The sequence below is a fragment of the Ambystoma mexicanum genome, chromosome 11, assembly GCF_040938575.1.
Source record: "Ambystoma mexicanum isolate Mex_15411 chromosome 11, UKY_AmexF1_1, whole genome shotgun sequence".
In the NCBI taxonomy this organism is placed as follows: Eukaryota; Metazoa; Chordata; class Amphibia; order Caudata; family Ambystomatidae; genus Ambystoma; species Ambystoma mexicanum.
The window spans coordinates 576602548-576628220 of record NC_090934.1 but is presented as its reverse complement, the minus strand read 5'-3'; the positions used below and the strand labels follow the sequence as shown (position 1 = coordinate 576628220).

Genomic DNA, 25673 nt, shown 5'->3' with positions numbered 1-25673 from the left:
AAAAATAGGGCAAACTTTGCCGTAGTGCTAATACCGTGCAAACTTTGCACTTGCACCAGTGCAAAGTTTCTGTAATCCCGCCCCATAGCAGCAGTAGGCACAACACTGCAAATAGCTGATGTTTATGACACTGCAGGGCATCAGTATATTATCCATGCATGGTGTGTTCATGAGTGTGCCTACTGGAATAGTGTAAAGGGCAACGACTGGTGTGTGATATACTAGGGTCGGATATGCACCCTGAGCAGGTCTTCAAGACCAGAACAATTGGCCAGCTTGAGATCAACTAGTAGTCAATAGTATATGGTCTCTGATGCTTGCTCTGTGATTGTGATATTTGAGTTAAGTCCACAACTGTGCCTGAATGTCCAGACTGGCCCTCCTTTCTTTGCTGCCATAGTGTGTCCAATGGCCGTGCCCTGATGCTGCTGCCGCTCGGCCTGTTTCACGGCACAGAGTACCTAGATGAACGCATGAATTAATAAATACATTTTATTGATCAAACAAGTGTACACAACTTTGATCGTGCAACCCAAAATGTATTCATTTTCTCTGGTGTCCTCTTGAGGAAAGGTCATGACCATGATAGACTTTGTGATACACAAGAAAAGCCTGACACCATGCCTACTGAACATGGGATCTATCCTGGAAAAGTAATACACTCTTTTTTGGGGTTGCTACGATTCTTCAACCTTAGCCGGGTACCACCTGTGTGGAAGCAGATTTGCGTTAGGAAACAAAGATGCACAATCTTGTGAAGTACTTATATTGTTGTGTTTCTCGTAGTTGTACATTTCCTGTGGACTGGGCTGAACAAGGTTGTCAGGCCAATATACACGTGTTGTGTGTTGTTAATAACAGTTACATTATAATACATTGCGCAACAGCCCCGGCTGGAAACGGCAGAAGTACCTACCTAGTTCTGCCTTCTTGAGCACGCCATCCAGCTCTGCCTCCTTAAGTGCCAGGCCATTATGCAAGTCTATGCAAAAAGGACGAGCATCCTTGTCCTTGGCAGTTAAGGGGGGCAGTGGCTTCCTTGGCAAAACACGTTTCAATGTTGTTCTATGTCTCTGCTTCCCAAAATCCCTTTGGCCCATGAACTTCGACGGGAAGTGCCAAGCAGCCTTCAATATCCTCCAATGTCCACCGCTGATTTTCCTTTCTTATACGTTTTCTTTTTCTAGATCTTTTGAATGGCATGTAGTATGCTTGAGTGCTTTCATTTGTTGTTCTGCCCTGTGTTTGACCGGGCTGTACTTGGAACGGAACAATCCATCCGAACAACATGTGAAGTGAACATCAAAAGCCAGAGCAAGTAATTCCCGCCGACGCCTTCTTCAGTCTCTCACGCACACAACAATGGAGCCATTACATCATTACGATTGTATGCAAGGACATGTCTACCACTAGTCATCCGATATAAAATGTGCAGTTTCAATTAGAAGTCGGAGCCCAAGGCGAGCATGTTAAGAATCCACCAGGGGCCTTAATTATTTGATTCTTCTCACTGAATTAACATTTAGCCAGCTAAGTCATCCATGCAAGCATTTGGGAACATCCAAAGGGGAGATTTAGATTTCTGTGAGGGACCCTGAGAGCTTTAAGCAGTGACTTCACCCTGTGGGAGAGCCTGGGGACATTTGACGGCTGATTATGATGGTAAGACAATGCTAGGATTCAAAAACATTTCTGACGCAATAGGCAAAGGCTTGTGTAAATCAGCAACTTGCCCTGAGCACCCAGTCACTGCTGCAGCTATCTGTTTCCCAGCCACGTGCCCCATCAAGCAACCCCACTCCACGTGTTCATGCCCAACTGGGTAAGAAATCTGAGCCAAATGACGACAAGGAGTAGGCGTCATTCCACAATCTTCTGCAATGAAGTGACCGCTCATTTCTATAAATGTCAATTGTTCAGCATGCTGCATTATGAGGCTTCTCCTGCGATTAGAGAAAGTAGCCTGCGATGCACTAAAAACTGTCTCAGACTACATACGTGAGGGTGGGGGGCAGCTTGGTGTTTGGTTGCTGTAACAATACTTTAATGGGTCAGCATCTTTTCCCACAGGTGACGAGTCCTGTAGATAGGAATCTAACATCTGTATGGATGTCGGTCGTTGTCTTTACCTATTCATAACCAATTGGTATTCAGTATGCCTGAATCACGGAGGACAGTAGCCCACCTCATCACCTTCCTGTAGCCTGCACATGCACTGCTCAGAAAGCTTTCAATAGTTGCAGTGATGTACCAGCAGTTGATGTCATCAATTCTGATCTTCACATTCCCAGTGCAGTTAGGATACTTTGGGCTGGTTGATATTCTTTCTGCTCCCTGTCCTGTGTCTTTTTTGCCAATTGATACAACAAAGCATCCATGAATATTTGCACAGTGTCTGCTCCTGGTGATGTTTGCTGTGACTCTTCCTCCCCCGACACATGTAGGTGACAAGCGGACAATTTTACCTTGAAACATGGGTCTCAAAGGAAGCCAGCAGGTACTCAATGTTGCCTTTAAATCCTACTACCCTTGGATCACCACATATGGTTGAAATCAGGTCCCTCAGCAGCTGTGCTGCATCAGCATTGCCAGGCTAGGTACATGCCCTCACCACATAGGCCAGGCTCAGCTCAAGCATGTACACCACTGGGAAACACTCACTCAGGGATGCATTATGAACGGTTTGGGTATGTTTGACCTTGTGCAAAAATGTGACCTAAAAACATTTGACCTTTTGAGCAAATTGACCTCCATTGTTAAGGATGTGGGGGACACCCCCCGCAAACCCCTTTTGACATACTTCCATCAACATGAAGAGCGGGGTACACCTCTGCAACGCCTGCACCTCATGTTCAGGTAAGTAGGTATTAATCTATTTGATCTATAAAAAAAAAGGTCAATTTGGTCCGGATGCAAAAAAAGGTCAATTTGGCCCACTCAGACAAGGTCAATTTGGTCAAAAGGCCAAATGTTTTAGGTCAAATAGGCTAATACCTTATGAATGCTAGCCCATTTGGTGTCTTCTTTGGAATGGTTGCTGGCTGGAGCAGACATTAGACAGCAGCAGCCACAGACTCTGTTCTCTACTTTGAGTTTTGCAGTAATCTGTGTTGGCCTTGCACTGCTGAAGTAGAATGTCCAACATATGTAAAGTAGAGCTCCAATGGTTAGACACTAAGCTCTTAGTGACAATTTGTGCCACCCTTGCAGTTGATGAAGTTCATTTTTGGCATGGTAAGCCCAGCTGAAAAGGGGGCTGATCTTCTTGACCACAGTGATGAATTATTTCAGGAGCACACAAATCCACCTGACGATGAAGTAAAGACATGCGCAAAGCAGGAGACTCACATTGTCTTGCCAATTTGTACGGCAGCAAGGGCATTTGAAGCATTGTCTTTTGCAACTAAGCTGAAATGCAAATTACAAGTCCTTGGACACTGTGCTTCCACCGTCTTCTAGATGCCAGCTCCTCTGTGACTTCTGTCTTTAAATCCATGCATGTTCAAAGTTGCCTAGTGCCGAAATGCATAAACCTTTTTCTCCCTTGCATTACTCTAGGCCTATTGTTAGCTTGTAGATGAAGGGGAGGTCTCCCATTGTACTGTGATGGCTCTTTAGAGCGTGCTCTGTGCACATCTTCACAGGTCTAGGGTGTCATGGTGTTGTTTGCTCCATGGACAGTTGTAGCATCCACCATACCCTCGCCATACCCAGCTTAGTGTTCCTCCATACATCTTCAATTGTATGTCTCTTTTTTAGTTTGCCCCCTTTTGGATGTGAAGGCTACTAGGTAGATAACATGAGCCAAGAGGAACTATCATAATGCTTTTTACATTGGGACAACAAAGCAATTCCCTATTGGCTATCGGTTCTTAAGAATACCACTGCAGGGGCCTTTAAAGTCAACACTGTCTCCCAAATATGCTAAAGTTCTGTTCAAGAATATGCATAGGGAAAACAACATTCTTTACCTGGAGATGCCTCATTACTCAGGATTTGATGAACATTAGCCCTTAATCTGACACGGCCTAAATTTCATCCTAAATCTTTTTGGGGGAAATCCTTAATTGTTACCTGGGTCTATTGCATGGAACAACTATCTCTGGATATCCCCATCGAAATACTCTGCACAAAAAGTAAAACACTTCTTATATCTATCTAAATGTTTAGGCTGAGTGGAGGGATGACTATTTTGAATGACATTTTTTGTATAAGTTGCACCGATTCGTTTGGCTCTAGCACATGCATACCCATGGGTATAGAAAGATAGGATAGCTCAGCATCCTAGGCACTTATTACAGAGGAGTGGGTGCAATCTGTATTTGACAGTTTGGAATCCTCAAGGGCACACTCAGGCTCCCATCCTTCTGAGCCAGTAATGTGAGCACTGTTGATTTGGGGAGTAGATTCTTTTTCACAGCATTACACTGCTAAGAATGTGCAAACTGTATGTTAAAGGTGAGACAACCAGATGCAAGCAGATATTACAAGCCTTCCTTGCAGAGAGAATTGCGGTATGTTATGAGGTTTCCTATAGTTTATCCAACTTTTAAGTTGTCTAAATTGCACTTTGCAAGAAAAGAAAGACTTGTTTGGTAAGAAAATGTAATATTAGAAACATGTCTGCAATCCTCACGCCGGTCAGGGTACAGTTAAAGATTCAAAACTGATATTTCTCTTTGAAGAAAATAAGAAAAAGAGTTTAACAAAACAGCCAAGAGGAGATGAGCTGCGAGTAAACAAAGAATAGGTAAATAAATGCCGTATTTGCTAATTTGCGTCTGCTTCAAAGAAGGTGTAAAAAATGCGGCTTAACTTAGTGATTTAAATCTGCTAACAATTAAACATTGTCTCCCCATGGCCTCGGGTATAAGCAAACTGCAAACAACTCCTACTGATGGTGCTTCTGAGAACACTCACTCATCTCAGGATCCCTGTCCTTTTGGGTGAGTTGGCAGTCGTCGAGCAGCTGTAATCTTCCACACCTCCTAAAAGGCGCCCTTTATTTAGCCTACTACCCACTGAAGACACAAACATACATCTACAGTGCTAAATCTTTTCTCGCATTACGTTCATTATACTCAATGAGCTAGCGTATCGATGTGGGTTTTATTCAGAAATAAGGGTGAATAAGCGAGAAAGTTTAGGTTGAAAGATTTAGGGGAGCGCTATCCACCACCACCTCCCCCATCTCAGAGGGAATGGAGGTTTAGCCCAAGTCTGGAACGCTCTCAAGCAATACCTTGAGGCCTTTGCATTCAAACATTTTTTATATACATATCTTTTTATTAGATTTTTAATAAAATATGACTAACTTTTCATTCACGATATCCAAAACTAATCTCAACAAATACTAGAATTCCTCACACACCTCCCCCCTATCTCTCAGTCAATTCATCCTGCAGGGGCGAGGGTTATATCTCAGACTATGTACAATATTGCCTTATCCCAGTAGGTCTTCTCCAGATTGTTCATCTGCAAATGACAATATTGTCCGGAGGCTTCTTGGTCGGGTACTTGATATGATATGATATGATATGATAGTTTATTTATATAGCGCCTATACACAATGTGTTTCAAAGTGCTTCAAGGCAAGGGAGGGAACAAGGGAAAATATAACGACATTCTTACAGGCCATGAACAGCGAGGATGTGAAATTAACTATCGTACTAGGCCCAACAACATTTCTGGTAGAGCCGGAGGAAAACAAAAGGTGAGGGAGAGGGATGCAGAAAGGGAGGGGAGGAACAAAACAAACGACTATCGTACTAGGCCTGACAATGTTTCAGATCGTGCTGGAGGGAGGGGGGGGAACAGTAAGGGGATGGGGGAGCGATAGACAAGGTTGCTATCATACTAGGTCCAGGGACAATCCTGTTTTTGTTTTTTAAATAAACCACAAATAAAAAAGATTCATGATTAAAGTTATAAAATTCATCAGCCATGTATTTGTCACACATTTTTTATTTTGTTTAATTTGTGAAAAAAACTTTTGATGAATAGCGTGAGATAGGGCCAGTTTCTTCTCCCTATCCCCTAACCATAGATAAGCGGCTCGTCGGCGCATCCTAGGGGTAGTAACATCACAAGGATTTAGGAAGATATGTTGGAGGGCCAGTTTAGCTGTAGGCTACACGGTTGGTAGAAGCTTATGAATAACTCTTAAAATTGCTAAGAACCTGTGATTTCTGGAATGATTGGAGTCAGTCTGTAGAAGTGACGCTTGGGTGTCTGTTTATTTAGAGGGGAGAGACCAAAGACAGATTAGTTTACAGTGCTGGTATACAGAGGGAGATACTGGTTTTTGGGGGTAGGGTGTGCGCTATGTGATAAGGATAAATGTGTTGGGTACTGATCAGAGAGCGCTAAGTGGCTCAGTGGTGGTTAATGCACTGGAGGTGATGCTAGCAGTCACACGACTGCAGTGTGGATGGTGGTCAGTGTATCACGTGTAGATGTGATGTGAGATTAAAAGATGAGTAGGTTAGTTGTGGAGGTATAAGAGGCAGTTGGATAGGCCCTTCAGAAGACTTTTTCACGAGGGTGCTCTTTACTGTTAGTAGTAGATAGGGCACAGTATTCTTATTGTCATTGGTTTCAATTGTATGATTGATAGAGTGATGGGAGTTTGGGAGAGTCTTGAAGAATCCAGTCTCTGTGATTGCAGCATTAGAACAACCCAGTAGGTTTTCAGTTAGATTCTGTGTGGGAATTATGCTGCGGTGGAAGATATGGCGTCAATTTCCTGTGTCTGATGTGGTTGGTACCTGCTGGAGAGTGAGCGGGTTCAGGCACTATCTCTGCTTTGTTCCCTCTTGTTAAGCAGTAGTCTTCACATACAGGTTTATTTTGACACCTCATATTTGCTAGAAGGTAGGCCCAAATAAATCTGGCCTCGAGAGTTTTCTTGATTTCAAAGTTATGTACAGGTGTAAGTAAGACTGACATGATTGAGTCCAGCCTCATGTGCTAGTAAGTAATATCTGTTCCACAGAATGATTCTTAGGTAATTGTATACACATACTTGTGTATTCTGGTATTCCTCGCACCTGCACAATTTTGGTTAATATCACCACCCATACATAATAAAAGAACAGAGCAGCTTTAACATTTCAAAAAAGTGACCAGAAAACATTGCAAAGAGAATATTTAATTTTCCAAGCTAATGATGTACAAAAGAACTATACAATCTGTTCTCCACTCTTCCGGACCAACGTTACAATCTATTCTCCACTCTTCTAGACCAACGTTACAATCTATTCTCCACTCTTCCGGACCAACGTTACAATCTATTCTCCACTCTTCTGGACCAACGCCAAGTCCCTTTTATCCCCTATGTTTTTGACTATGTCCAAAGTTGTGTGTATTATTCCATCATTTATTAACGTGTATCTTTAACATTCCAGCTGCCACGTTTATGGAGCATTGGAAGAGGAGACAGATGCGCCTCAATTACAGATGGGACCTGACGGGATTTGAAGAGGTTGAGGTAAGTTTGTGAAAGCGAGGGATTCAGATATTTATTGATGCCCTGCAGTTTCCTAGTCCCTTCAAGGATGAGAGTTTTCCCCTGAATAAGTATTCACCAACGATCTAAACCATATTGGTGCAGTATCACAATTGTACCTGATGAGTTGTGTCTTGGACACCGGAGTAACATTCCAGTCTTGAACTCCAGTCTCTGCCTTTTACAAGTATAGTTGTAATTTGATGATCTCAGACCTCGATCACCACAAATTGATGCACCAGAAATTTGATCAGCTTGCTATCAACTGATGCCTGACCTTCAATGCTTTTGAAAAGGGGTATCAGCCTTTATTGACCACACGAAAAAAGCCTATTGTGATAATAACCACTCTCTTACACATAACCCTTACACTGCGGGATCAACCATGAGGTTTGGTACTTGTTGGTGCAGGCTGGCCGAGTGCTGGCTTTAGTCCAGTGTCTCCCTCCTGCAAAACAAGGAAAAGCATCCTGCTACATTGGGGGAGAGGTCTTCATATTTTAAAGCCAATCAAGCTGATGTTTAGGAGCTGAATCATCTACGGTAGACCCCAACGAAAACATGAATTAGATTTGCACCATCATGCAGATAGGTTATGGCAGTACATTCTGTCTTATGTGCCCCCCACATGTGAATTAAGCAAGTAAACCTCATCTTCCTAGTCACTTAAGAATGAATAACTGTAATGATGGATACGTGTTCAAAGTCATGTAACCCACAAGCAAGCTTGGAGGAGGTGGACATGTAGCTTTTCTTATCATTTCTGAGGTCTTCTGTACCCCTCCTGCTGGCAGGCTCTAGAATGAATATTATGAACCGATTCCGAAGGCCTGTTGTAAAAGAAAATGGATGATTTAAAAAAAACTTTACTCTACTGGTGGCAGCGACAACATTTTTGTGGTCAATGCAATTACCATTTGCTAGTTATTTTTTCATGGAGAAATTTGCATCAAGCAAAGCACTTTTCTTGACTTCCCATTAGCACTTTGGAGGTTTTAAAAAAAGATAATTCTCTCAATTCACACAATCTCCACCTATCTCATTAAACCATTGAGAAATAGTGCATTTGAGCATGGATTTTCATTTAAAAATTATACTTGAAATCCCCGCAGACTATCGAAACTTGTTTGTCAAAAGAAAATTGATCCTATTGGAAATGTAGTATCTGAATGTTTTGGCCCTGTATAAAGAAGGTGCCACCTACAGAAATGAACAATTCTTCATCTCTTTAGGTGAAAGGAATTAGAAGGGGACTCCGATAATTGTTCAATGAATTCATGTCCCTTGCTCTTGCACCCACACCAAGAAACCTCTTTAGGAGATACTCATTTAAAAAAGCTGCCCCACTGCTTGCTGAGGGCCACTGCGTTGGAAAGCAAGATGTCTGATGTTGACGAGGAAATCCCAATCATGACATGGCAGGACAGGTGCGTTGAGAATCGATCTGCTTTTCGCATCAGTTCATAAGTGAGAGGCTGTAAATTTAACACAACAAATGCTATATTGATGGTGCAAAAATTAAAAGCAGGATTTGAAAAGATAATCACTATTTCTTGGCATATTTTAAATGGACAAACCCCAAATGGTTGTCTGGATAGGGTTATCGGGTGCATGGATGTTACAGTTTGGTAATTTTAGTAGTTTTTTTTAACCAATAATCAGCACAGGCCTGGGCAAGAATATATACATCAACAACACGAATTTCCATTTGGTGACTAAATGTTGAATCAGGCAATCTGATTTCTTCCTCCCCAGTTAGTAAATATTTAACTACCTCTCGCCACAGAAATAGGCTATTTAAATGCACAGTCTGAGGGCCCTTGTAAAGAACTTACACTTTTATTTGAGCTACTCTTGTTAATTTGTTATTGATTTCAATGTTCTTTTAAGGAAGTGTTTAAGTAAACTTAAATAATTGTATGTTTTTGTTTTTTTCTGGTTTCCTGAAGGGGACAGTCAAGGTTTGAAATTAATTTTTTTTACGTCACTGCTTCACCTTTTCACAATCACAGCCTCCTCCTCCTCAGAGATGATTGCTTTTGATTCGCTATCTAACGACATGTTTTAAATCCCTTGTAGCTTTCACCACCAAATTGTTGCAAGCATTTTCGATCTTGCAGGGCCGTATTTTTTAATTATTTTAATTTCTGGCTGATTCACTTTTTTGGCATCACTGCTATATTTTTATGAATCTGCTTTGCCGATGTTTGCCGAAGAGTTACTGCTTTTAAGATGTGGCCTGCCTTCACTCCAGTCTATGATATGTCTGCCTGGAACGTTTGTAAATGTAAACAACTCAACCCAATTGGCCACTTCAATCTCATTCTTGAAGTAAAATCTTATAGTCTTGTGGAACATCTTACATACAGTAGCATAGTCGGCTGGCCGAAGTAGCCCACTTAATTGCCACCAGAGCACATTGCGAAATGTGTATTTTGAAATCAATAAACCAATGCTGCATAATTCTCGCTTAAGTATTGTTCTCTCCACGGTGTGTCTTCTCTTTGCAGGATCACCCAAGGGCAGAATACGAGGCCAAGGTTTTGCAGAAATCTCTTAGGAAAGAGCGCAAAACGAAAGCGGTAAGGCTGCATCCTCTGTTTGCCTTGTCTGTGTTTCGTCTGGCGTGGAGAGTCAGGGTGAATGAAGTGAAGTATCTTGATCGCTATAAATATGGATACCTCAGCGTTGGGGTAGGTGCAGAATACCATCCCTTTAAACAATCTCAATGCCTTGTGTGAATCCGCTTTATATTGATAGTTTTTCACAAATCCAGAATGTGTGGCCCAACTCCCTACCTTCAATTTCCCCTTTGAAACTCTCATGGCTCTGCACAATTGGTTAGTTAGCTGAAGAATAGTATCAAAGCAAAGGAAATAAACTTATCAGGGCAGTGGTGGCGTGTGTGGTCGTTTCATTGAAAAAGCTGGAGGTTCTGGCCTACACAGTTATGGAAAAGTCACTTTTCTTAACAATATGCGATTCCACTAATTCAAAACTATGCTCTGTAGGAGGTTTTTGTCTTTGGGGCTATTACCTGATTTGGTGGTATTTTAGTATTGTGATATTTTGGCAGTAAATGGGCCTTACCTCATTTGGGTGGTAATTTAGTATTACCCTATTCTGGTAGTAGTTTAGTATTATCCTATTTGGTGGTAATTTAGTGGTATCTTATTTTCGGGGTAATTTTAGTGGTGCGCATACCTTCATTAATACAGCCCTATGGTAAGACAAACCTTCCCTCTTTATAAATATGATCCACTTTGAGCGGACTGTGGACAACCCCCAGGCTTAGTAAATTTTTTAGAGAACCCAGTAAGATCATAAATAATGTCACTTTTTTGCATGTAGCTTGTGTCACTGGTTTATTTACACCAGAGACCTGTGCTCCTGTGAGAGCACTCTGCTCCCCCTTTTAGCATGCAGGGTGAAGCACACTCATACACACATACAAACCATCTAGCATATTTATATATATTTTCCTTTTTCTCTAACATTGCTTCATCTGGTAAATAAGACAGTGAATATTTTCTCATTGTGACATAAACACCAGGATCCCCCAGTTGCTTTTTCCCCCTGAAATAGTGATCTTCAGATGCATGAAGTGAAACAAAAACCCAGCACCATTCCTGTTTCTGCTATGGCAGTTATTATTATTTTCTTTAAATGCAGCAATATGTAATCAGAAACAAAACCTTACATTTCATGATAGCACAGTTACAGTTTCTTACCAACAGCTGGCACAGCTTCGACTCTCTAAGAGATAAAATGCAAACACATGGCAAAACATGGAGAGCATTTGTTAACATGACATGCTGTCCTCTTTAAACATGTACAAAAAAAAGAAGAAAGAATATGGTATTTTGTTTTCAAAAATTGACCTTTATGGAGACTGGTAAAGGACGGCACTCATCCCACGTACTCCTCAGTTTTAAACTTCACTTACAATTAATTTATGAAGCCTCTGCATTTGTCTGGATAACCTTTCTGCCGGGGCTTATCTGCGCAAACCCCGCACTGCCCCCTGGCTCAGTCTTGGGATCCCAGCCACTTCAATGTCAGAGCGTCATCTCCCTCTGCACTGTCTGCAGCCCAGGAGCCCAGCATCCAACAATGGTACAGGCAGGAACAGAGAATGCCCAGCCTTTCGGTTCAAACCTCTTTTTAATCTCTTCCCCCGTCCATCAAGAAAAGCCCTGCCTTTCCCTGACGTGGTTTTGACACCTCCAAAACCTCTGACCTATACTGACCAATCAGCTCATGAGAGCCTTCAAGAAACTGCATAAGAAACAGCTATTCATCACTTACTGTGTTTTTTTACACATTCCTCTTTCATGGAGAAATATTAAACAGAGTCCATCCGAGTCCGCTGAAATTGCATTGCATTGTTAATCAGGAAATCTAATTAGTCGGGATTTTGTTAATGGGAAGTTAGTTTTATCATATAGGTTATTTCCCAAAGCAATTTACACAGATTGGAATTCTCATAATTTGTATGTGTAATGCACATTGAGCCCACTGTCTTTTTTGCAAGCACTCTGCTTTGTCACTGCAGGCCTAATGTGTCATTTCACCTTCTTCATGTAATTTCCCATCTCTTCTCTACCTTCAGGCTAATCCCATTAACCTGCTGATCTGTATCCCTAGTTTGCCCCCACTTGCACCCATTTGCATCTTAAAATAACTGCACATTTTGTTGGGTGTTTCTTAAAAATGAGCACCCATTTTACTGGCTGCTACTGAAAACATTTTGCTGAGTGCTTTTAAAATGAACACCCATTTTACTGGTTGTTTTTTAAAAGAAAACTGTCATCTGCACACCTTTCGCAATGGCTGCTTTTAAAAATACTGCCATATATCCTTACATCTCCTAAACAGTGTCCGATCTGATAAACTGGGACATTAAAGGGATACTCTAGTAAAAAAATTTATTTCAAAAATAGATAGGCCACATTAAAGAAAAAATACTAGCATCCTCCGTTTTAAAACTTCCTATGTAAAATTTTGAGATATTTAAGCTCAAAAGCAAGCACAAGGGCGCCGCCATTTTGTGAAATGGAGGCCCTCCTGTGCTGGCTTTTGCGGCACTAATGAAGGAAAAGCCAGCCAGCTGTAGTAAACAAAGTCTACCGCTGGGTGGCTTTCCCTTCATTAGTGCCGGGACTCGGAGGACGCGGACCGGAGACCAGAGCAGGAAAGCTGCAGCTGAATCTCGGTAAGTGCTATTTATTTTTTTTACAAAAAATAAGCACTAGCTGCGGTTTTTTTTCTAAGTTTTCCGGGCTGGAGGAGCCCGGAAAACTTAGAAATAAAACCGCAGCTTTAAAAACGTTGTATTTATGTTTGCGGTCGCTTTTGAAGCGACCACAAACATAAATAAAACGTTATTGTGTTGGAAAACGCTGCGGTTTTAAAACCGCAGCGTTTTCCAACACAACCGTGTTGTGTCTGCCTGAATCTGCTTTTCCATTTGGGGCTCTCGGGCTCCCGGAGCCCGAGAGCCCCAAATGGAAAAGCAGATTCAGGCAGACACAACGCGGCATTGCAGAAAACAACCGCGTTGTGTCTGCCTGAATCTGCTTTTCCATTTGGGGCTCTCGGGCTCCCCACGCCCGAGAGCCCCAAATGGAAAAGAAGATTCAGGCAGACAACGTAGCATTTCCCATTTGGGGCTCTCGGGCTCCCCACGGGGAGCCCGAGAGCCCCAAATGGAAAAGCAGATTCAGGCAGACACAACGCGGCATTGCAGAAAACAACCGCGTTGTGTCTGCCTGAATCTGCTTTTCCATTTGGGGCTCTCGGGCTCCCGGGGAGCCCGAGAGCCCCAAATGGAAAAGAAGATTCAGGCAGACAACGTAGCATTTCCCATTTGGGGCTCTCGGGCTCCCCACGGGGAGCCCGAGAGCCCCAAATGGGAAATCAGCTGCAGGTAGAAACACTACGCGGCATGTAAACATAACCGCGTGTGTTTCTGCCTGCTGTGGCTTTCACTTTGGGTCTCCGGTGCTCCTAGGAGCACCGGAGACCCAAAGTGATAGCCACAGCAGGCAGAAACACACGCGGTTGTGCTGGAAAACGCTGCGGTTTTTCGTTCCAAGTTTCTCAGGCTCCTCCGAGCCGGAGGAGCCTGAGAAACTTGGAACGAAAAACCGCAGCGTTTTCCAACACAATAACGTTGTATTTATGTTTGCGGTCGCTTCAAAAGCGACCGCAAACATAAATACGTTTTTAAAGCTGCGGTTTTATTTCTAAGTTTTCCGGGCTCCTCCAGCCCGGAAAACTTAGAAAAAAAACCGCAGCTAATGCTTATTTTTTGTAAAAAAAATAAATAGCACTTACCGAGATTCAGCTGCAGCTTTCCTGCTCTGGTCTCCGGTCCGCGTCCTCCGAGTCCCGGCACTAATGAAGGGAAAGCCACCCAGCGGTAGACTTTGTTTACTACAGCTGGCTGGCTTTTCCTTCATTAGTGCCGCAAAAGCAAAAGCCAGCACAGGAGGGCCTCCATTTCACAAAATGGCGGCCCCCCTGTGCTTGCTTTTTCGAATTTTGAGCTTGAATAGCTCAAAATTTTACATAGGAAGTTTTAAAACGGAGGATGCTAGTATTTTTTTTTTAATGTGGCCTATCTATTTTTGAAATACATTTTTTTACTAGAGTATCCCTTTAAGTACAGTTTAACCGATGAGTGCATTTCCAGAGCTGTTATTGGTCCTGGTGGATTCTGAATCCACATGGCAGGATATAGTAAATATATGGTCCAGTGCCCATGTGGCAGTTTTACAGATCTCCACGAGTGAAATATCAAATTCCCGCTAATAGCAACAAAACCTACTTTTAATCCTGATAGTCAGTCGAATACCGTGGGTGACTTGCTCATTGGCTGGCACAGAAGAGACGACGAGGAACTATACAGATAGCTATGGATCCTAGTTAAAGGCTGCAAGGAGCTGCATAGAGGTGGCATTGATAACCACTTGTTGAACCTTCCTGCATTGGTGCTAAAACCAACACATAGCATTGCGCACTAAGAGTGGAAGTTCCCAACTCAAATCTGAGGTAGGTCTGGTGAGCATGATTTGCAGGTATGTTAAATTAAAGACCTACACTGCTGCTTTTAAGACATGTACTTTGGTTGGCGTGGAAGACATTGATTGAATGAGCACCTTCATTGAAATGTTTTGTTTCTGAGTGACATTTATACATCTGAATGTAATCTCAGGATATCAAGTGGGATTTCATAAACTGAGCTGATCCACCCCTTCCTTACATTTAGTCTTCCAAGGGAGTGTATCTTTCAAAAACAACATTTTAGCCAGAATGTTGCTGCAGCTGATTGTTCGGAGAGACATTATTAAATGACCAGGCGCTATGCCATTACCAATGTCTTTGTTAGGCTAGCCCTTAGTGAGAATTTTACCAGATATGTTGACAAATAGGAGGAACTAATGACATTCTGTGGCTCATGTGGTTATAGAGAGGTTTCTTGAGACGGGTTTTACTTACAAAATAATGTATTCATTTATTTGGATGCAAATAAAAACCCATCATGATGGGGAAAAAACAATGCCCTAACGAGAATGGCAAATGTATTATTTCCACAAACGTTTCTGATCATTTTTTTAAATAAATTATCTTTCCATGTCCATATTAGTAAGACCCCACCTACTCCCTTCAACTCATCTTTTTGTCACCGGGATCTTCTTGGTTGTACTTACACATTCTTGTATAATCCCATGTGTGGGCACTGAATACATACCTGCAACAAACCATAACATACTGGTAATGTAGCAGATTATAGGTTGGCATTCAGTATGGACACTAAAGACACCTTTGCCATGTTCCCCATATGAACGACCCACCCCATCCCTTAACTCTAGCACGCTCTTGAAGGTGCCACAATTTGCAGGAATAGAGATAAACCAATGTCTGTTCCATCAACCCGCAAACTGCTCCCTCGTTTCGAGGTGCATACTTGCGAGAAACAAGCTTGACATTTAAGCCGGTCCCAGGTAGGGATAAAAAGTAAAAGAGTAACAAAAAAAGCAGCAATACCTCAACCACATGGAAATCCAAGCCAATCAACCAACCCACCCCCTTGAAAGCAGGAGTCTCCCAAAATATCTGGATCCATGCCTGCTGACAGACATCTTGGAACGTCCCCAGAAACCGCTATTTGTTCTTGGCAGACACCAAATGGCCTACGGCATTCTGGGCATACTGTTACCTGATACTTAATTAGAGCCTTATCTGGTTCTGATACATTATCAGGGCAGGAGTCTTGCTCGACGAACAGGACAACTCCCATGAATGGAAAGTAAATAGTGTGAAACATGTCTTCAGAAATGCCACTTCCACGCTTAGGAACCTCACCAATTACACTACGCCTGGCAGTCTAGAGTAACCAAACAGCTCATAAGAAAGGTGTATTGTTTTATCACATCCCCTTACAAAGCACATGACACACAATTGGGGATAGTATTGCTCAAGATTTACTAGTTTTCATTTAACGATCCAATCCCAGGCAAAGCATGCTGGAGTTACGAAGCAGTCTGTATTTAGAAATGTGAGATTAATTGATGCGGAGGAGGGCAGGACCTCTGGTTAGAGTCTACTTTGCTGCAAGCTAAACATTTTGGTGCCAATCACAATAAATAAGTAGTCCTTAATTTAATTAAGAGATAGCTGCCAATGGTTACACAGAGTTTGAACTAGCTGTCTGCTTTTATCTAAATGGTGGCATAGAAAGTTGAACCATGGGCAGCGTAACCATGGGTAAGGCAAAGGGGATAACATTTACAAATGTTTAGTAGGGACTAGGTAACATTAGCTAGCTATGGTGAATTACCACTACCTTTGTGGTCTGGATCACCAAGTCGAGGAGGGGTGGGGAAGACCTGCATGCAATTTCATAACGTCGTTCTCTGCTTTTTTGTTCACTGCGTATCAGTTTTCATTGAATACGGATTCCTTCATCTGGCCGAACCATGGTTTTGGCAGTAGCCTCGAAAGCACAGAACATGGATTTGCTCAGATTGAATTGGGATGCACAACTTACCACAGTACATCGCAAGATGGACCCGTTCCATCTTTCAAGATCTACCCAGTTCTCACTCAATCCCTTGATTGTATATTGACAAGCTTTCCCAACATTGAACGAGAAAATGATGATACCTCAACACATATAAATACAGCCACAGATGATTACAAATAAAAACATGTTAATGGACATTTGTAAACACCAACTCATTCTTCTAAGGGATGATTGTGTGGAATCATGAAGTTCTCTAATCTGATTTACTTTTCAAGTAAAACAGAGCTCTGCCTATATCACATTTGAAAGTTCCAGGGTATATATATTTTGGCCAGTTTTCATGCCCTCTGCACATAATTGCCCTCTAGCAACAACTTGGTTCTTACCATCAGCAGATACACAGATTACAGACACGGATGCATGGTCCCCTCAGTGCATGAGAATAGGTTCTAACCGACTCAATATAAATGTTTCTGTAGTGAATGAGGCAATACATTTTTTTGCAAATAAAAATGTTCTCTTCATTAGCACCACCAAGTTTAAATAAAGGTGACATATTATCCATCTTTCAAGATGTACACAATTAATTACTTTATTGTATACAGGCTTTCTCAAAATCAAATGATCCAATGTTGATGATTTAACACATAAAGAAACACAAAATCACAGATGATTAAATTAAAAGCTTCCAATGGAGATTCGAACAAAACTACTTATTGTAATAAATAAATGTGTAGACTCCTGCATTTGTTCTAATCTGGTTTACTTTTTAAGAACAACCGAGTTATGCCTGCCTCACATCTGAAAGTTTCCTATTGAGTGTGTGTTTATGAGAAGCTTTCATTGTGACTGCTGCACATGACTCAAAAAGTTATGCAAACAATTATTTTAAAAGAGCAGGAGATTAACAAGGTTTTCTGGTGTTATTTTACTCCTGTTTTTAATACTAAATGCTTCTTGGGTGGAGGACTGGAACGGTCAACTCAGTGAATAGAAAAATCCAGTTTGATTTTGCAAATGATCTCCACATATGATGATAATGAACCCTGAAAATCAATACATGTAATTTCTTCTTATGCATGTTCATTGGGAATATCCAAGCCCAGCTGGAATTCGCTATTTGGAGGGTTGATGAAGCTAGCCCTACTAGGAGGGTGAGACCATCTTCTGTCTTATCATTGAAGCCTTCAAAGACTCTTCATTGGAAAGAGAGTCTGCCCCTCTGATCTGGTGTTCCGTTTATGTATGCAATCTTAACTTTGGTTTGGGCATTTTTGTAAAGAATTATCATCGAGGTCTTATGTCTTGAGGACCTTAAATTGTTTCTGATCAATGGTCTACTCAGTTTAGTGAGTCTGCCCACCTTAGCAAAATGCTCCTAAAAATGTGTTCATGTTTCAACTCAATCATCATTTTGTCTTCTTTATGTTTCTGAGCAATACAACAAGAAGCAGTATGTATTGTGACTTTTGAAAGGGATTCATTTCTCTCTGTCCTTTGTTTTTGGTGAATTGGTGGGTTGATGCCTGACCAGAACTAAAAGCAAAGGAAAGGGAGGCAGAGGCAAGCTACCTTAACTGAGGTTTAACTACATGGGTGGTGCCTAATAGTGCTTAAAAATTACTTAAAAGCACTATAGTGTAAAGAGATAAAAGCACTTCGAAGTTACCACCAGCAGCACAATAAGACTCATTAAAGAAAGTGAAAGTACTGCCTGGTAAGGTGATAATTCCACTCTGCCAGGTCAAAGCCCATAATTACTGGTGGCAGTGCCCATTACAGGAAGAAAGACTACCTTACAACTGTGTCATTCAACATCAATATAAGATGTTCTCCAAGTTTGGCTTTAATTGGGCCAAAACCAGAACTAGTTGTTTCTACCGAAACTGTGTCATGGGGTATTCAACAAATTCACCATAATGACAGATCAGTTGCTTTTGGTAAAGGGCAATTTCATGGCTCTTGCAATCCACAAACGATGTCTGGCCGCTACTGTTTATACAGTGGGTGGTGGGTTTTTATCTTCGGCTTAAGCTGCTGGAAATTACGAAATTATGAACGTAGCTAGAAAATATACATTCAACTGGGTATGTATTTAAACATCTGCTGTAGAGGCTACTTGTGTAATTTACAGCCAATGGTAGTTCCATACCTCCAGCCAAAAATAAAGTGAAATTACTGCCATGAATACTGTGCATTGGAGTGTTATAACAGTGGCACTTCTTTGTGAATTGATAGCAATTCACAATAGCCTTTTTTTTTAAATGTAGTGTATCCTCTTGCTACATATACATCATTTAAATACCTCACTGGAAACGGTGTATAAAATCATAATGATAATAATAATTTGGTGATTTATATAGCACCTCAGGCAGACAGACTGCTTCTATGCACTGTAATAATGTGTCCTATTAATACTACTCATGCCATTCGAAACTGGATGGATGGAGAATAAGGACAATGTTAGATGCAGCCAGGATAAAAGAGAGGAAGGGGTCAAATGGAAAAAGGGGGACACACTGTAATGGTTAAGGTTGGAGGGAGGAGGAGAACATTGTTGGGAATGGAAAGGAAAGAATGGAAGAGGGAGACCAAGATAATGGGAAGAAGGTGAGTCAGATAGTAGGAAGGCACATACCCAACGCAAACGAAGGGTACACAGTTTGGCAACAATGATAGCGTCAGCGAAAGAAGACACAAGAGACAAGACTCAAAAAGGCAAATCTGTGAACATCAGTCTGGGGCATGAGCTAGGAGGGAAGCCACCAATTATTTTCGGTTTAAATCTGTGCCAGCCACCACTATGACATTTTGATTTTGTTGCAGCAAGGGCTTGGGGTGGGGAGGAACAGAACAGTACGTGCAAATCGTTCATAATAGGAACATGTTGTAACATGCACACATTTGATATCTCTGGCTGCCATCATTCACAGCATCCAAACACTTAACCAAACAGACAAATAATGAACTAAATAAGGATTGTGAAAGAGAAACAATCACAGCCAGAGGTGGACTGGCCTATAGGGAACTCTGGAGATATCATGGTAGGCCTCTACGTCCTGTGTGTGGTATATCCACATGTTCTCATAGGAAAAGTGTTGAGCTTGCTGAAAATGGGTAATATGGGGTAATTTTAAACATTATTTCCAGGGCCTCTTTTGCTTCCCAGTAATTATCTCCAGTGCCTCTATTGCTTCCCAGCCCACCCCTGATCACAGTGTACAATGTTATCTATTTGCCAGCCTGGAGGTGTGGGGAAGGAATACATGGCCCAGGGGATGGTTGTCTCCAGTGGGAATTCACATAGGACGTCAGAGCAGTGCAGTTTCCAAACTGCATGCTTCAAACTGCAGTTCAGAATGACTCACAGGTGGCAAGAAATGGTAAAGCAAGAGACTGCTTATGGTGTGCTGCGGAACAGGTGTGCCGATGCCACCCGCCTGGTCCTGATCCATGCTTTCTTCTTCTTTTATGTATGGCTTTGCCCTTGATATGAACCAAGCCTAAGCTTCCTTTACTTTCCAGTGAATGTCTGCCAATTCCCCGGGCCTTGGCTGAATGCGTAACCCAACTGCGCCCGCGCCCGACGTATTCATTTCCCTGCAGTGCGTTAATGACTGATTTGCAGCTAATAGGACCCTTCGCACTTACAAAGCCAAGTGATGTGTCTATTAATTTGGCAATTTTTCCAGCCGATGCTTTGTAACCCTTTATTGCGTGGTGCTTTTTTTTTTCTTTGTTTCCCTTTGAATGCCATCAGAAGCGTGGAAGTGTGCCAGAGGAGACGACAAACAAATGGAGGCAAAGAGTTAAGACAGCCATGGCTGGGGTGATATTGGTACATTTTCCAACAAATTTACAGAGAATCCCAAATTATACGTTTTTGTGGAAACCCTGTGTAGACATCTGTTCTTTTTTTTTTCCAAAACGTTTTTGGCTGTAGACGTTTTTGTAACCTCACTTCACGACCATTATTTTTTCCTTTTCCTACCACGTGGCTTGATGTATTGATGGCACTGCATGGCTAATCTTTGGCTTGCATGGTTAGTAGATCATTTGATTGTGCCAGAGCATGACACCTGTTTTTAGAATTCTCTGTCTGGTGTTTTGTTGAGACCAGTATGCATGCAGCAACTCCACTGGACAGGTTTGCTGTTGTGTGGTGTACTTTACCCAATTCAGTAATGTTGTGTATATTTTAAATTGTTTTTTGCCTTCACGTAAGAGCCACTCCCAGGTGTGGTATTGGCTACTTCAGGTGCGTCACTGATATTTGCACTGCATCCTCACTGGCTCCAGGTTCATAACCTTGGGCCATTTGGTGCACATGTATCAATGGTTTGAAATCAGAAATGATGACACAAAAAACCACTTTGAGAAAACGTCAAGACCTTTCCAGTTTCTGTTTTATGATAGGGCAATAACACAATGGCCTTGAGAGTAGACAACCAGTTAAAAATGTGTGTTTGAGAAGAAGCGTTGTTGCCAAAAAAAACAGGTTTTCACAGTTTGTGTAAATGAAAGTTATTCTGAAACTGGAGCAAAAATCATGCCATAGTTGAATTTCTTAAAAAGAAAACTAAATTAGATAGCCTTATCTGGAAAGCAAATCTGTGACTGAACAATAACTATATGTTAGAGTTATGCTACTTTTCATCCATATTATTCATCATCCTTGATTTGTCTGAGGTTTAAAGTTTGACTGCTATCCTAGTTTTTGTCTTTAATTATGTGCAGAATTAAGTGTTTTTGCAATGTTCTTGTTTTCTAGACGGATAAAGAAAAGCTCACCTGGAAAGATCGATTTCCAGCGTATCTAACAAATTTAGTTGGCATCATCTTTATGGTGAGTAAATGGCAGCTCTACGTTAGCTTTCTGATTGGCGATGCACAATACAACCACTCGGCCGAATACCCCGATCACCAGCCAACCACATTTATCCAGGATTCGATGAGGTCGCGCATGGTTTACCTTGGATTGTGCATGACATGTAAAATTGTTTCTAAAATGGAAGGTCAGGAGGGGGTCGATGGGATGTGTTGGAAAACCTTGGACAACAGGAAGTCACATCAGAAACTGGCCCACAAAAGGGTTCATTGTGATAATGTCGCAAAAATGTCACCATGCAAATAATTCACCAAACAATTGTGGTTTTTTGCAGAGACATTATTACATGGAACATGCGGGGAACACCCCCACAACCACGCTCCCCCTGGCCAATATATATATGGTCACCTATATAATGTCGGCACAAACTTTTCCCAGCGACATTATGTACGGCGACCATATATAGGGACATTATTACCTGTTGCCCACAAATGGATATCTTTTGATACAAAGCCATAAACAATGTTATGTTTAGGAGCAGGTTATCTCCTCATGGCACCAGAAGTTCCAAATGTACATGTATTTCTTTTCAATGTTGGGCTGAGCAAAAGATGACGGATGTGGTAGAGTTATGATATGATATGGCATTTATAACGCGCCTATACACAAGTGTTTCAAGGCGCGACGAGGCAGTGGGGGGAAACAAGGGGAGGACAGAAAACAATCCTACTAGGCCAGGTGTCACTCAGATCGTGCAAGTGCATGGGAAGGGGGGAAGGAAAGGTGCACGGGGGAAGGGAGAGGGGAAAGTGCAGTACAAGGGGAAAAAGTGGAATAAATAAGAATAAATAATGGCCATCTGGTGGCAAGTGCAGGGAAGTGCAGACAAAAGTGCTAGTGGGGGACTGTAGGGATACAGAACGGTCCCCAGGTGCAGGGGTTGCCAGGGAGGAAGTGCAACTGGGCAAATTGACGGGGACTAGGCCAGAGATCAGAGGGGGTGGCCAGGTAACCCGAGCAGTTTCAGTCAGAAAATCAGCAGGGGAGAGGGGGAGAGAAAGCAGAGGCAAAGAGGAAGGTTTTGAGGTGCTTCCGGAACCGGAGATGCTTCTCCTCGAGTTTCAGGGAGGCAGGAAGGCTGTTCCAGAGAGAGGTCCCAGCCGAAGAGAGTAATCTTCCACCAACTCGTTGCTTGGAGAAGCGACTGACACTGAGGGAGTTGGAGGCGGATGAGCGAAGAGCTTGAGAAGGAAGATATTAAGGAAGAGAGAGTTGAAGGTATTGCGGTCGCAGACCCCAGAAAGCCTTGTGTACAATGCAGAGGGTTTTGAACTTAATTCTCGCAGCCACTGGGAGCCAGTGCAGGGATTCCAGTCCTGGAGACATACGATCCCTGGGCTTGAGGCCAAGAGCAAGCCTTGCAGTCCTGTTCTGGATAAGTTGCAGAGGGCGGAGGGTAGAGGCAGGTAGATTTAGATAGAGGCTGTTACAATAGTCCAGCTTAGAGAGAACCAGGGCTCTGGAGACAGTGAGCTTCTGGGGGAAGGAGAGGAAAGAAAGAATACCTCTAAGGAGGTGCAGCTGGTAGTGTGACTTCTTAGAGACGTCAGAGATGTGAGGGGAGAAGGAGAGAGCAGTGTCGAAGATGACCCTGAGGTTTTTAGCCATGCAGGTGGGAGTAGGAAGAGGGCCAAGAGAGGCCGGCCAGAGAGCTGCAGGGAAGGAGGGAGTGGGTGTGCCGATGAGTAGAATATCAGTCTTACTGGCATTAAGGCAGAGGTCGTTGGCGGCACACCACTCCTGGATGGAAGACAGACAGTCGGAGATGAGGGAAGGAGAGTAGGAGGCCGAGGGTTTCTGAAGATGAGCCGGGTATCGTCCGCATAGCACTGAAAGTTTGGACAGAGAGCGGCGATGCGGTGGGCAAGGAGTGCCAGGTATTGGTTGAACAGCCAGGGAGAGAGGTTGGATCCCTGGGGGACACCACAGGTAGAGAAAAAGATGTCAGAGAGGAAGGACCTCAGTTGAATCCCATGATCATTTTTGCAGTGTTACACCTGCCCTTGCGGTGCTGAGTGGCATCTCTGCAAAATGCTCAACAAGCACAGACACAGTTCTTCATTTGGGAATTTGCAATGTCATGCACTTCACGTGGTGGTGCAATAGAGAAGTTCTCCGCAGTTTTCTACCAAACAATGTCACCGCAAGCATCATCTACAAAGCAGCCACGAGAAGCACATCCGTGTGCCTGGTGGATGAGTTCCACATACCTGGTGCACACGCTCCTTGTGCAGCAAATCGACCAACCACCTCAAATCAACAGCCGCAAACAATCTTTCTTTTGTCACACACTCACCCGGTGGAATTCGATCCCCATACCGGCTTGGAATGCCCCCCAATTCTCCAATTCTGGGAAGCTCTCAAAACTTGTTTTTTTTCAACACTACCTGACCAAGGACTAGACAGATGAACAGACTGACTGTTCAAAGACGCCAGGAAAATAGCTGTCTAGCCACACCCTTTATAGCACTTTGCCGCTCTTAAGCTATGTCCGCGCTTTAAACAATAAAATTAAAATGAAATAAAAAACTGTTTTGGATAGTAACAAAACAAATATTGGTAAAACCAACAGTTTTAGCTTTTATCTAGGTGTGGGATAGGCAAGTGATACCTGGCCATATGATGGCAACAGATGGCAAAAGGTGTGAGTACCTGGGTGTATGATGGCTGTCCCTGGCAAATGCCTATTCAATACCTATAAAAGAGCCAAAAGGTTTGGTGTTGCTAATGTGTGCTTTTGACAGGAATTCAATGCAAGAAGCAGATGAGAGTACACACATTGCTTAAGAATCAAGTGGCTGAAGGTATTTATTTTGCACTAGGCACTGATATGCAACTGCAATTTAGCCATTAACTTTCGGAAGACTGCTTGGAGATTCCAATGGCAGACCCATAAAAGCCCATGGTGTGATGTTACTGCCTGATAGAACTAGCTCCAAGAGATCCCAGGAATATGTGTTTTGGGCAGATAGGGGTTGGTGCTGGGCGGAATGTCCATAGGGATTAACTTAACCACAGGCAGTCAGTATTTGGGTAAAAGACAACACTCACAGGCCGGTGCACCTCCTCATCCTGTTATCTGTACTCCTATGCCAATAGATTTGGCTTTATCGGTGGCACCGAAGTGACACCTAACAGCAGGGGCAGACCGGGAACCAAAAGAGGCCCTGGAAATCTTTTTCAATATGGCCCTATATTACACATTTTCAGCAAGGCCAACCCGTTTCCTATGGAAATAAAATAGGTTACCACCCAAAAGAGGCCCAGGGTGCAGAGGCCTACCGGGAAATCCCCAGAGTTCCCTACAGGCCAGTCGACCCCTGCCTAATAGCAAGAACTAAAAAGGCAGTGCAGTTCAAAAGAAACGTCACCACAAACCTTCAGTCACCATCACAGGCCCTGCAGCCTCAGCTTGGAAATTGTATGAAAAATCATCAGAATTGTGCGTTTTCCTCTGAACAGTAGCTTTTGCCGCAGCTGCTCCCATTTAGTTATCTGCTGGTTCAGCGCCGCTTTTGTGTTCTTAGCTGAACAATTGGTCGATTTCACATTGCAAAACCGTGTTGCAGGATGCGCAGGCGGGATTGTGGAACGACACAAGGTTGTGATTTCTAAGGGTGGGCAGGAAACATTTTCGTCGGTGTTGGGCACACATGTCTGCTAGCTTATGGTTTCCCAACAGTTCTGAATGCTTGGCGGTTTACCCCCGCGGATGTGGTAAGGTTTGGTCACTTAAAAGCATCTTTTACACAACGTGGGTACAATCATAGTTAGGCACAAAGAAGCATAGAGGCGAGGTAACCTATAGAATGTAGCATACAGAGAGACTGATTAACAGATGCAGATAAGATATGAGATACTGATAGCTGGATATATATATATAGACACAGTGATAGCTTTGCAGGTGGGTGTTCCCCCAACTACAATGTTATGTTGTGTGTGCACCTCTCTCCCCCACCTTCCAAGGTACTTATCAAACGTTGGCACTGTACCCAGGGACCACCTTTGCAGTGGGTGGAGAACAGGGTCTAACTGGGGCATCAAATTGTCTCGGGCACCAGTGGTGGAAATGGAAACAAATTGGTGGGGGATCCCACAAGGGCCGAGGTGGGGGCAGAGTTTGGGGGGGTGGTGCCCAAGGAGGCAGGGTTAAGGGGGGCAGAGCTGGCAGTTGACCTCCGATCAAAGGAAATGTCCAAAATAATAGTTTAAAATGGCGCAATTTCTTAGGCTGAGTAGTGTGGGTT

At 42.8% G+C, this 25673-nt stretch overlaps 1 protein-coding gene across 5 annotated transcripts in view; it reads left to right on the top strand.

Annotated features, from left to right (window-relative positions):
* Positions 1–25673, top strand: part of ANO1 (anoctamin 1) — an 802432-nt gene that overhangs the window by 684275 nt on the left and 92484 nt on the right. For 3 of the 5 annotated variants that reach the window (XM_069623442.1, XM_069623440.1, XM_069623443.1), the window contains 4 exons: positions 7407–7489; positions 10018–10089; positions 20299–20376; positions 21310–21384. In XM_069623442.1, coding sequence (XP_069479543.1) covers positions 7407–7489; positions 10018–10089; positions 20299–20376; positions 21310–21384 — 308 coding nt within the window. The remainder of the gene's footprint in view (positions 1–7406; positions 7490–10017; positions 10090–20298; positions 20377–21309; positions 21385–25673) is intronic. The other 2 variants (XM_069623444.1, XM_069623441.1) reach the window with 1 other exon arrangement.